Raw genomic sequence first — 13,236 nt, 5'->3', positions numbered from 1 at the left:
AGAGTGAGGTGAGCTGTGAATTCTACACCACAATGGTAGCAATATGTTTTCAAGACGCATTTCGCCATCCAAAATGAGCTGACTCTCGATCATCCACATGAAGCTTAGAAGAGGATCTTTGGTTTCTGGGACACTGAAGTTGCCTTCTTCTATTTCTGGCCTGGGGACATCCCAAAAGAAGATTTTTCCCTGCGCTGCCAATTCCATCCTTGATAACTACTCCAAGCAATGCATCTCATCATGTTCCTCTGTCTCGTGAACTCGACACTGCCCTGGTCTTGCAAACTCGGACAATCTGCGTGGATAAAGTTGTGTATCTAACCTCCACCAAAGTTCAGGAAAATCAACTTGTTGCTCCTCGTGAAACTGTTGCCGCTCCATTGAGAAATCTTTTTTTTTTTTTTTTTGGTGGATTTTCTATTTTTCACTTTTTTTTGGATTTTCTGGAATAAGAGAGACCTTGAATATCTCAGATTCAACTTGAACGTTCAACTGGTTCCAGCTTGATTCCTTCTTGCATAAGTCCAACTGACGATCCAGCGATCACCTTCCTTCTTTGTATCACTTCCGTCAAGCGTTTGAGAAAAGGCTTTCCACTGATCTTCCTTGGGTTCAAGAGTTCGTGTTCGCTGTCAAGCACTCCTAATTCAATTCTGTCGAGCGTGGAGGAGGGTAAAAGGCTCTTGAAAATTTCTTCAAATGCGATGTGACTTGACAAGATCGGTCTTTCAAATGCTCAGCCCTCCTTCTAGCGCCAATTCTGTTGACGTGTATTTTGTACACGATCATACACAGAATAAAATACCCAAAGGCATCTTATCCTCTCTTGAGAAAAAGTCTAACTGCTGAAGATTCGCATAAAGGATCAGTTAGGATGACTCCAAGTTTCCTTTTAGTAGGGTCTCTACATGTGGATAAGCTCGCTGTGGTATGATGTGATTTGCTGGAATCACAAGGGGACTTACATTTGGTGATTGAATTTCCGATCTACTTTGCTAGAACACAAGCTCTCACTAACTTAGATAAAAAAAAAGGAAAAAGGAAAGGGGTGAAGAGAGGATCTAATCCTAGTACTAAGAATGTAGGAGCAATGATTTGATTTTTGATGAAACTCTAACTAGGTCTTGTTTTGACATCAATGGAACATCTACACAAGGCTAGTGCGATCTTCTAAGGGAAGCTTTATGATGTTCAAATCATCACCGCAGGCATAGATACCATCCAAGTTGATGCATATCAATGAATAGGCAACAAATTGAAATTGAGCTTAAGCTAAACGATTCCAGTTGACTACACAAGGCAAGTTTGCAATCAACAAACTGCTAGTAGTATGGATATACGAATTCCACCATCAATCAATCACATTTCCTCCATTCATCTAATCATCTACCATCTAAGATTGAAGACTCAACAAGAAACCATGCAAATTGCAAGGAAAACGACATATTTCACCATTACTTCAATGAAAATGGAGTTTGTTTACAATCAATGGCAACAATTTCTTGCCTTGTCCTCCTATTCTACTCTAATTACTATTCTAATCACCTTCTAACTACTTTCTATCTTCTAACTCTCTAGCCATTGCTAATTAGTGCTAATTATAAATGAAATGCCTGGGCTTATATAGTGCCCACAATACAATTTGATGGCTTAGATCAATTCAAGATCAATGGCCAAGATTCAACAATAAAAACCCTAATTAGGGTTTGTTACAACCATTACATAACATTTAATGCTTGACCAATGACAAAATTGTATTGCTTGGACACATGTCCCTTCTAGAAAAATCGACCAATGGATAGCCGGGGTAGGTACATCGGAGTTTGTGTCACCTTCCATGAGTTAAGTACATTGAAACTGGACATGCTTAGGTGGTCCTCACTGATTGGAGAAATGATGACTAGGATGCCACCTTGTAACTTGGTAAAGCAGCCAAGGCAACAAGAGCACACTCAACACTAATCACTCTACCGCAATGTTCCAGCGGGAGGACTGAACACAACAACAAAGCTCAACTCGATCGCTTATGCAGCGGGAGGACCATTACAAACAAATATCACTCGACTACTTATGCAGTGGGAAGACATAATTACAATTATCCAATGAAGGCGGCAAGCCAACCTCTTCCACTTTTCGGCGGGGAATACACGTATAAAGTAGGAATAATTGACTGTTCAGTACTACTGAAATCAGCCTTACAATAAGTGTACCTACATTACACTGTTAGCATCCAAGAAGCATTACATTCTCAATCTTATCAAAGAAATGATCCCAATCCGCTACAATTAGAACTATTGAGATGACAAGCCAAAACCATCACTAACACCAATTCTGAAATTCTGAAAATGCAAATAAAACTCACCAAACCAGCAAGCTACGGACACACTAATATGCTTACAAATCATCCAAATCAACTCCGAATTGCACGAGAACGGAAGCAAACAGAGGTTATAGCATAGATGATGAGATCCAAACCTCAAACCAGCCACACAAACACCATAAACACTTAGCACGCAATCTGAGGCACAACCAAAATGGTACGACCAAGCTGGAAAATTCGATTTGCAACTTAAAATCTGAATCTCCAAATCTGAATCTGCAACTTTGTGGACCTTATCGCCCAGGGAGTAGGGATAGATAGAGCCAATATCTAGAATGATGCTCTAAACACACAGGCAACTACGAAGAAAACTCATTTCCAGCCAAGTACGCACCAGCAACATAGAAACTCCAAAACACACACTGAAAACAGAATCAAGCACTCCAAAAAATGTCACCAAAATCAACTATCCAGCTAGGTATTGTGTCTCAAGTACGAAACTAAACCAACTAGGAAGCTCTTCCAACTTCGAAGTTCAGTCACTCACCATTTCGACAGCATAGCGGTGTAAATTTTCAAGATGATCAAATGAGGAGCCCATACCTTGTATTTATAGATTTATTCCTCTGAAATTCAAATGCAAATGATGCCCATACTCATTTAAAACTCACTTCATTTCATTTCATGCCCCCTCAAGACATGGCGTCCCCTTTCTAGCCTCCTTAGTTGAACTTTATCAAGGTGTAGAAGTTCGAACTTTGAGAAAATAACATTAAGTGTAAAATGACTTCATTTGGACACCCACCTGACTTAGGAAAATAGAATGGGATTTTGGATAAATAACATAATATTTTCCTTCCTAAGTCATTCCTCCAAAATATAATTAGTGAAATAATTAAATATTAAACTTTAGAATAAAGTGATAATATTTAACTAACAATTGTAAATCAACCACTGATTGCTGCCAAATCAACCATGTGAACGGAGGTGCAGAAAACACTAATCTGTACTGGATTGGAGCTCTGCTCAAGACTGCCAAAAATAGCACCGCTTGAACTAACACTTACTAAAAATAGTAAGTAATGAAAACACCTCTGAAAGACATGCTCGTCAGACCTTGTGAGAGAGCTTAAAAAACCTAGAAAAACTGTACTATCCAGTCAGCCCATCACCCACTTACTAAAAATAGTAAGTTCAGATATCTCCTCAAAACTAAATGCGTGTTATACCACCGTGAAACTCTCGAAAAACCCAGAAGGAATCCACGAACAAAAATGTAGAATTCCCATTGGACAGTCCTCAAATGGCTCGTGCAAAACTCTACAAAACTAGGAAACCCTAATCCTCCATTCCAATCAGCCTACAGGTCTCCGAAATAGGCCAATGGACGATTGATTACTCCTTACTGAGAAGGGGACATTATAGTTGATGACAACTTATTCACCTACTTTTCTAGAAATAGAAAGGGAATGGGGAGGTGGTAACAAATCGTTCACCTATTTTCCAGACAAAGAAATGAGATGATGATGACACCTAATTCTTAAAGAAATAGAAAAGGAGGTAAAGCATGAGTTATTTAAAGATATTTAGCTAGGAGATAAATACATACTCTACATAATTAAGCTTGATATTCTAAGGTGAAATAAATAAATTTATTCACCAACAACAATATTGAAAGAGTCATGGAGGGGGTGTTACTTGCTTGAGTGGCTATTCAAAAAATCAGAGGATTAGAGGAAGATTTAATTCCTTGAAAGAACTAGTCAGAAACCTCATGGAGGTAAAAGATCAGCCCATGAAAAATTGTTACTTGAGATATTCTTTGAGAGCAAGGTCATTAAAATCTTATGTTCCATGGTGTTTTTGGGATGCGGATGACAGCAAATGCAGGGATATATTTTTGTGGAAGGGGTTAGCTCAAAAATATATTGAGGCATGTTCACCTAATGAACATCTAGGTCCATAGGTGATCCTACATTGCCCAAAAAAGACATGACAGTTCTATTTTGGTTTGTTTTCTAATTTTGGTCTTTGGTTTTCAGGTCATTCCTTGTTGGTGTGTCTTTTTGGATTTTCAGCTTCAGGACATGTCTCAGTTTTGACAGTGTTTAATGGTTTAGTGGTGGTGCAGAGTCCAGACATGCCTAGTTGGTGTATGGGATCCACACCTTTCTTCAAAACAGTTGTTATTTGCTTTCAGGCTTTCTAAAATTCCTAAATGGTCATGTGGGGTCCATAGGGCAGAACTGAGGACTTAGTTTACTTAGATTAATTTTTTATATGATATGTCTCCTGATTCTTTGGGACCCACCAAGCATTCTGGACGTGAAGACAGAAAGTAACTGTTCAAACTTATGCTGGATGCTGTGCTGTTACCCACACTATCTGAAAATAACTATTTAAACTCCTTCTACTACTGGATGGATATCTCACCTGATGTCAGTACATTCCAAGTTTAGGCAGCAGGCCCACTCCTTGACCATTTTTCTGACTGATTGCAGGGTGGCGATTAAAATATCCATTAGCCCGGCTGTCAGTTTTGCAATCTTTAGCTGGCTGTTATTATTCCTGGTCGAACATGGGTTCTGTGTGTTGGCACCTGTGCAAGGATGATCAATGCCGCATTTTTACTATTTTAAATTGCCACCAAGTCATTAAAACATGCAGTGGTGGCCTTCTTTGGAGGGGGAGTTCACAAAAAGAAAAAGTCCAATGTGAGATACATAAAACAGGGGTGGTTGTTTGGAATATCTCCTGAAATTCTTTTGAAAATTAGTCACATGAGACTTCATGAGGCCTAAAGCTGAAAGTTTGAAAATGAAGTTAAAATCCTGAGATTTTTGAGTTCCTTGGAATATTTTGGAACATCTATGCCTTGGGTTAAGCACTTGGAGCAGGAAGCTAGAAGTTTGTTTCGATCTCAATGATTTGATGTTGTTATAATGTCATAACTTCTGAACTTCTATATTATATTGCTGCTGTTAATTAATCGATGCATGTATCTGATTGGACTGGTTGCCTAACTTGAGGCCCCTAGTTCTTGACAGAATCATTAATGCCAACTTACCATTGCCAATGTCCAATAAGAAGAGTTGATCATGAATCTGTGATGCACTTGATAGAGAGATTATGCAAAGAATACTGAAATGAGATATAGTTATCAACAACTTAAATAGCAATGAGGATGTGGATGATAATTGGACACCACTTAGAATCCCATGTATTTGAGATCTCAACTTTTGTTGCATGGTTGATTGTTGTGGATAGATGCCATTCAGAAGTTGACCTTCATATGCTGGTGGCGAAATCCTCATGACCTCGGATGCTTATAAATACCCCTAGATTTGCCATTTGTATGAGATGGATTGATGATCTTCCTACAACATCTTGACATGTGATTTGATTGGAGGTTTTGATGAGTCAACCCAATTCACATCAACTTAGTGAGCCTAAAGACATGGGTACAGAATATAGACTAAGACATGTGTAATGTTTGTTTGTAGGTTGGTGAAGTTGTACTCTTTTCTATGATGAAGACTATAATGATTTTCAGTTGTGTATATATCTCTTGTGTAAAATCTAAGATATGTATCATTTGTTGGTTGCTGATCCTCACCTAGCTGAATTGAGCTTGGTTCTTGGAAAGAAGGGTAGATGATAAGAATGGACTTAGTGATGCTGGACCACAAAAGGATCTTGTTCCTCTCATTTGAGGGAGATGTGATGATCATGATGGGATGTTATGGCAAATTGTGCGTGTGCGTGAGAGAGAGAGAGAGAGAGAGAGATTACTATTGCCCAATTCAGTTCCCCCACTCTCTGTTTCTCCATTCCTCCCAACTCACCTCAATTTGAAGAAGGGAACACTGCCATTCATATCAATATTGCTACAAATGAGAATCCTCATATGAAGCTCAATTTCAGGTAAGTTCAAATTAAAAAAGACTCACTCATAGAGTTCACACTTTGGTTAAAATTTAAAATTTGAGATAGTAAACTAGAATAGTTATAATTTAGTAGTTATTTAGTAAAGGGAATATAAACTATGAATCAAGTGTTACAAACACTTTTAAGTGTGAGTTCAAGTACAATGATGAACATGATTAGGATGACTACTTTATAACATAGGGCAAATAATTGTCTTGATAAAGAAATATTAAGTGAACAAAACATTATATAAATTTTCTTAAATGCTTGTTGTGGTGGTGTCCCTTGTTTATACTTTGGTAATCATACATTTTTAATTTCACGATTTCTACTTATAGACTTTTTTCGTTCACATTTCCATTCAAGGAATACATATAAAATTATCTAAATATATCATATCTTTTTTGTGGAACAGATAGGTTCTGGTGCTGGATTGGTTGGCATTTGCCTTGCCAATGTCAAGGCTTCCAAGGTTTGTTCCATAATATATTTTGTTAATGGTTTAAATCATAATGTGAAGTTGGAATTAAAATGTTTCTGGGTAGGAAAATTCATGAGTTCTAGCCCATTTTGTATTATGGTAATCTTGTATTTGTCTTTTTTATATTGGCTTTACCATATCGTTTTTAGGCATCATTTTTTTATTAATTTTATAGAACAAAATTTCAATTTTAGGACTTTTAGTTGAAGAGTAATAATTGTAAAAAATACCATGCTTCATATAGAAGGTTTGTAATCATAAATAGATAACGTGTGTGTTCTTGGCTGATATCTTGCTTGATTTAAAGCCTATATTTGTTTTTCTTCTTTTACAACATACATGGTAAGTGTATGTTAATGTATGGCTTTTATGTGCTTTTTATTCAAATTTGATTCATTGCAAACATTATTTCACTTTTATGCATCTTTTATGTGTTTTATCCATGTAAAGGATTTTTTTTTAACTAATTATTACTTATTAATATAGGCATGTGCCCAAACATGCTCATTCTCATGTATTTATGTATCTAGCGAATATCTAATATACCATATCATTTTAAATGCCCAAGATGTATTTATGCTTCATCTTAATGGGTTGAACTTAATGCTACCATAGGTATGCATCATTCGATGTTAGAGGTAGAAGGCTGGAGAGTGAAATGCTTTCCAGAACTCACATAACATCGAAAGTTCATTTTTTTGATTGGTGAATATTGGACATTAATTGCACCTAGTTGTGGGGCCACAAATGGGAATCCTTGTCCCCAATTCAACTAGCCAAACCCAATAAAGGCATGGAGTCCATAGGTCCACTACACCAATTGGACTTGGGTGGCCACAATAAAAATGCCATAGCTTAACCTGCACAGTATACTCCTAATAAATAAAATTTGGGGTAAGTTTGAGGCAGCTTGTAGAAGCTTGGCTCCTTATTATGGCTACACAAAACTCTATCTCTAGGTGCTCTCATGGTGAAACATAAGGTGGAATTTTATCCATGCACTATATAAGTGTGATCCCTATCGCTAGGTGTCCCCATGGGCATGATTCTGATGTTGGCCCAATAGGCGTGGCAAAAACTGTGGTATGACTGGTTGCTTAGTCTCAAACTGCTTGACCAGTGAATATTCTTTGAAAAAACATGCAAAGAGTCTCCCTAGGCATGCCATAAACTATTGTCACAAAAGATAGGTTTTAAGAACCTTGTCGGGACTCTCTCTTCCCATATCTCTTTTGGTCTTTTCCATCTACTTGTTTCACACTAAAGATGATGTGGGTTAATCCTTAACTCAGCTATGAGAATCTTTGCTCTCCAAGGGATATTGGCCTCTAAATAGGCCTTTTTTTGATGGTCAGATGTGGGGTTAAATTCCTTAAGGTGATTTTTTTTCTCTCCTAGTGCCTTTTCCCACTTAGATTTGTGAAACTTATCTACAACAAATGCCTTAACTCTTTGCTACTATTAGGACATGCATTCAATTGAATGTGCCTTTTGCTCATCCACTTGCTCTTTTGCTTCATCCATGAGTTCTTTCTCATGCTTAAGACATTTTTAGAGAAGTGATCTGCTTGACTTTTACATATATAAAGGGACACATTGTAGCAATGGATTGAATGGGAATTGCACCTGTTTCAGCTAGAAGAATTTCATAGGGGACGAAATTTTTTAATTTGAATTTGGTTGTGACAATACATTTTTCGATTCTCTCTATTTGTTTCTATTTGGCGTTTGAAGTCCTACAAGGCCATATTTCACAATCATAAAGTACCACTTTACTTAATAATACCTCAAATAAAATCTGATTAGTTTTCCAATCCCATAACTCCAACTCTCTGCATCTATTTTCATGGGCAAAGAGTGCTCTCCACCCAAAATTCTCTTCCTTCTACAAGTCTTCCAACTAAGCTTCTTGTGAGAGTCAATGCCAAGGTATTTATACTCTGTTACTTCTAGAATACTTCCTTATAGAATATGTAAGTTAAGAATGCAATTCTTTATTCATGCAAGGAGGAATCACCTTTTTTAAATTCCAGAAAAATAGAATACATAAAATTAAACCAATGAAGGTTTATTTAGGCTCAAGAAATTGGACACCTGCTGAGCATTCATGGACCTGTTCAATATATGAATATTGCACCAATACCCAGAATTTCGGATCCTTAGTGCTATTGGCACAAAAGTGAGAACATGCTTAAAGAATTATAAAAATCCCAAACATTACGATTAAAGAAGTGTGGAATCTTGGAATCTTTTTACAAGGAAATTTGAAATCGTGGTGATGAATTTGATAACTTAAGTAACACATATCTGATATTGCAAGTCACTTGAAATTTGGGATATGTTGCAACGACTGAGCACATGCACAAAGTCACAGAGATATAACAGTATTTTAAATTACAGATACAAAATGGTGGTATTTGTGGAGAAAACATGAAGGTTTGCATAATTGACATGAATAATTTAGCTATTGTCCCTCCCAGATATACTTAATTGGGATTTTCTTGTGACCTTCAGTTTAAAATATCTATTAATTATGTTTTATTTAAGACACAAAGTTCCATACTAGTAAAAGTAGTTTATATACTGAACCCTAGATATGCTAAGTACATATACACAAGAACCGAGGGATTCCTAAAGCAATACAATACCAGTTATGTATTGCATTGCACACTGAAAAGACAAAACATCCAAATAAAATAGTTAAATAAGGACTTTGTTAAACAAGGATGAATTGGGATCTCTACAAAAGCAAATAGCCATAGAGAAGTTCATGGTATTTGACTGAAAATTAAGTGATAAAGGGATTTAATTATAGTCAACGAATTGGTTGGCATTTTTCTCAATTTCTACAAAATTTTTCATTACTTCTTGCGCTCTCTAGAATTGCATTGTAATACATAAATATGAACTTGATAAGTTTCATTTTTTTTAAATTTCCCACAAGAGTTTTCTCCAAAACTCTCTGTTTTATATTTGTTTGTAATAAATATATACTGTTTAGTTCTCCAAGAGAATGATCCTTTGAGTAATTTGTACCAAGCTTCAAGCCTGATATTTATATAGTAACCCTAGAAGTGATAGAATGTGTTGTGAAATAAATGAAATCTTCCGTGGGATCGGGCAACTGTGACTTTGCTAACATAATTCAGATCAAGGTATTAAGAAAATGTGGTTTATCACCAAGGCTTGTTTGAAAATCCTTCTCATAGGAGGTTGGGAATGCATGTGTTTTTGTAGAAATAGAGAGATTTTCTTGATAAGATGTTTCATTATAAAGGAGGTAGACGTCAAACAGGAGAAGTGAACTTATATTTTTCTTTGGATGTGAGCAGGGGAAGAGAGTTTCAAAGTATATAAGTGAAAGTAAATTGATTAAGTTGATTAAGATTATATAGTGGGTATCTTTGGATTCAATATGCTAAGACATTTACCTTTTGATGCCCATGAGATGCTTTTGTGGGGAGTTGAAAGAGTAAGTTATTTTCATGATGCTTATCCTTCAAAAGTAACTAATTCAAAATTTATTCTATAATATTATAGCAGAAGGAAGAAGGGTGGGGCAGTTTTACATGGTAGGAACAATCTCAGAGCATCAGCACAGATGCTCCCAAATTTTTCAAAGGCAAGGGGAATCTTTAATTACACTATTATTGTAGGTGTATGTGGTTGGAAAGGATGGGTTTGAGTCCAAGACCACTGTTGCAGAGTTCATTCACTGGGCCTGCACACACAAAACATAAAAGTTTATTAAGTAGGAAAAGATAAGGATAAAGTCTATTGGGATACATCAGGTCACTGATTTGGGACTCCATAATATTTCCTTAGTCCAAATAATCCTTGAACAAACAATAACAATACCACAAGCATTGATAAATGTGTTGTCCCATGACTTGTTTATCTGTTAACTTGGTTGCAGGCTACACCATGGGCATTTATGACAACAGATGTGCTCATAGGCTGACATATATGTTTTATATTTTCCATTGTGACCTAGACTGGCCTGAAAGATCTTTTTTTTAAAGCATTTGTGCATGTAGGCTAAAACATTGGTTTCATTTTACTCCGTGTGAAATGGCACTTTGATTCAATAATAATGCTTGTGCACTGATCCATAGACTTTATTATGGATATTTGTGCCAATAGGATGACCCATAGGTCTTATTATGGATATATATGCCCAGGGGCTAACCTGGAGATCTCATTCTCAATATTTGTGCCCACAGACTGATTTATAGTTCTTATTTGCAGATTCAATATCAGAATGAAAATCAATATACAGTTAGGAAAAAAATAAAGTGAACTTTTCTCTGTCAGGGGCATTCATCAAGATTAATTCAATCATATCTTCTGATAATATCAGAACTATGTTGCCAATATTAACAATGTTTGCAGCAGTTTTAAAAAATCACACCTACAAATTGTTAATGCCGTGCTGGCATTACATATTGATGTTCGCAGCAATATATTGTCAGACATGTCCAGGGTTGTCATTTTCTATCTTGAGCTGATTCATACAAATTTAGATAGAAAAACTTGTTGATGTTGGCGACTCAAAGATCACGATTCAGATTTTAAATTTGCTGATATCAGTATTACTATCATGATCTAAGAAAAAATGTGTTATTGCCTCTTGCAATGTCCTATTGTAAAGAAAGAATATTAGATGAATTCCTTGAAATATTTACCATTTTGAATTGTATCTATATATTTCATTAATTCTATTAAATGCATGTGTACTCAAATCTACAAGGTGAAACTTTGGAAAATGGGGTTAAAACAACTCATTTATTGTGTTTATACTTTATACCAAGTATTGGCAAGATCTTGACACATACATGGACATGGATTTATTTTAATTGTCTTATTTGTTCTGGATTTCAGATTTATAATTCATCTGTTAATTAGATTAAATGTATGTTTTGTGTAGTGATGTCATCATGGGTTTAGGGCCATAACAGGTTACTTATCTGCATCCTTTTTTTTTCCATTGGAATCTGTACAGTTAACTTGGATACTTAATAAATCATGTTATGCATAATGACCATGGATGATGTATATACATTTTTTGAAGATAGAGAAATAAGAATCCTAACCTTCTAATCAAGGTGCCACCATAGCAAGTTTCATAGAGACACTATGATTAAAAGCTAGTTTGATTTGCTTTCGGTTGATTAAGAAGTTAGAAGATTATGCTTAATGTCTGTAAAATTTTGAGACACATTGGCATCTACACCAATTGGGACTTTAAACTATAAGACTGTGCCATGCTTGTTGAATGAGAGATGCACTAATTCATTATGTTTGTGTACTTATGAATGTGTTAGGGAATATATTTGTTCATTGTATCATTGCATTGTTGGTTTTTATTTTACTTTTTATGTTGTATGTGAGAGAGAGAGAGAGAGAGAGAGAGAGAGAGAGAGAGAGAGAGATGGGATGGGGAGTAGGTCAATCTGGGGGATGGGCACGAAGAGGCTATTCTAGCACAGGACACCCTCGTGATTCCTAAACATATGTTTCAGTAAGGTGTTAATGTAGGAGTTAGAAAGATCATCAGCAATTGATATATAAAAATTCAACAAAATCTGTAGTGCTCAATATTTGTTGCGGTAAACTTTGTACTAGTGTTGAAGAGACAACATAGAGTATGCTTTTTATCATGAAATCTTGATGCTTAAATGCTACTAGCTTCAAAAGACTAAATACTCCAACTTTTCTGATTAGAAACAATATATTTGATGCAGGTCATACTTAGTGATGGAGATCTGTCTGCATTGGCCAATTTGAAACATAACTTAGAAATAAATCTTGTAGTGATGACGGAAAAGACAGAGCAAGAATTTTGTCAAGACCCTAGATTGGTGAGTTTCACTTCATCTTTACTTTGAATAGTCATTTTCTTTTATGTTTCCAATAGTATACTACATTAACATTTAAATGAGAGCAAATTTGAAGTGTTATAAATTCAAATAAACAGCTAAGATATTCATATCATGTGGAAGGCTTTTTTCCTTATTCTTTTTTTCCATTGTTTACTCACTTGATGATTATTTAGCCTTTCTTCTCTTCCATATGATAGTAAATCACATTGTGATGATGGAAAAGATAAAGCAAGACTTTTGTCAAGATACTGGATTGGTGAGTTTCACTTGCAACCATCTATGCGAAGCCATTTCTCATTATGTCTCAAAGGGTGTAATATGTTAAAATTTAAATGAGACCAAATTCAAAATGTTATAAATTCCAAGATGTTCATATCATGTCTAAGGATATTTTCCTTCCTATCCTAATTTTTCATTGTGTACTCTCTTGATGATTATTTAGCCTTTCATTCTTTTCCCTATAATAGGGAGGCACTTATTGATTAGTTGTGTTCACAAATTATGTTTTCACATAAAAATCACCTATTATGGAACTCCATGAAAATAAAGACAACTACAAAATGTAAAATTGCTAGTACATAAAAAATATTAATATCAATGTTATCAAAGACTTTAAGCTTCCACAA

At 35.6% G+C, this 13,236-nt stretch overlaps 1 protein-coding gene across 1 annotated transcript in view; it reads left to right on the top strand.

Annotated features, from left to right (window-relative positions):
- Positions 1–13,236, top strand: part of LOC131031286 (uncharacterized) — a 226,410-nt gene that overhangs the window by 155,920 nt on the left and 57,254 nt on the right. Inside the window, exons 6-7 of the mRNA XM_057962398.2 lie at positions 6,663–6,719; positions 12,473–12,589. Of these exons, the coding sequence (XP_057818381.2) occupies positions 6,663–6,719; positions 12,473–12,589 (174 nt within the window). The remainder of the gene's footprint in view (positions 1–6,662; positions 6,720–12,472; positions 12,590–13,236) is intronic.

This window comes from Cryptomeria japonica, chromosome 1 (genome assembly GCF_030272615.1).
Source record: "Cryptomeria japonica chromosome 1, Sugi_1.0, whole genome shotgun sequence".
NCBI classification, from domain to species: Eukaryota; Viridiplantae; Streptophyta; class Pinopsida; order Cupressales; family Cupressaceae; genus Cryptomeria; species Cryptomeria japonica.
The sequence above is the reverse complement of the archived record's forward strand: the minus strand, read 5'-3'. Positions and strand labels throughout refer to the sequence as shown.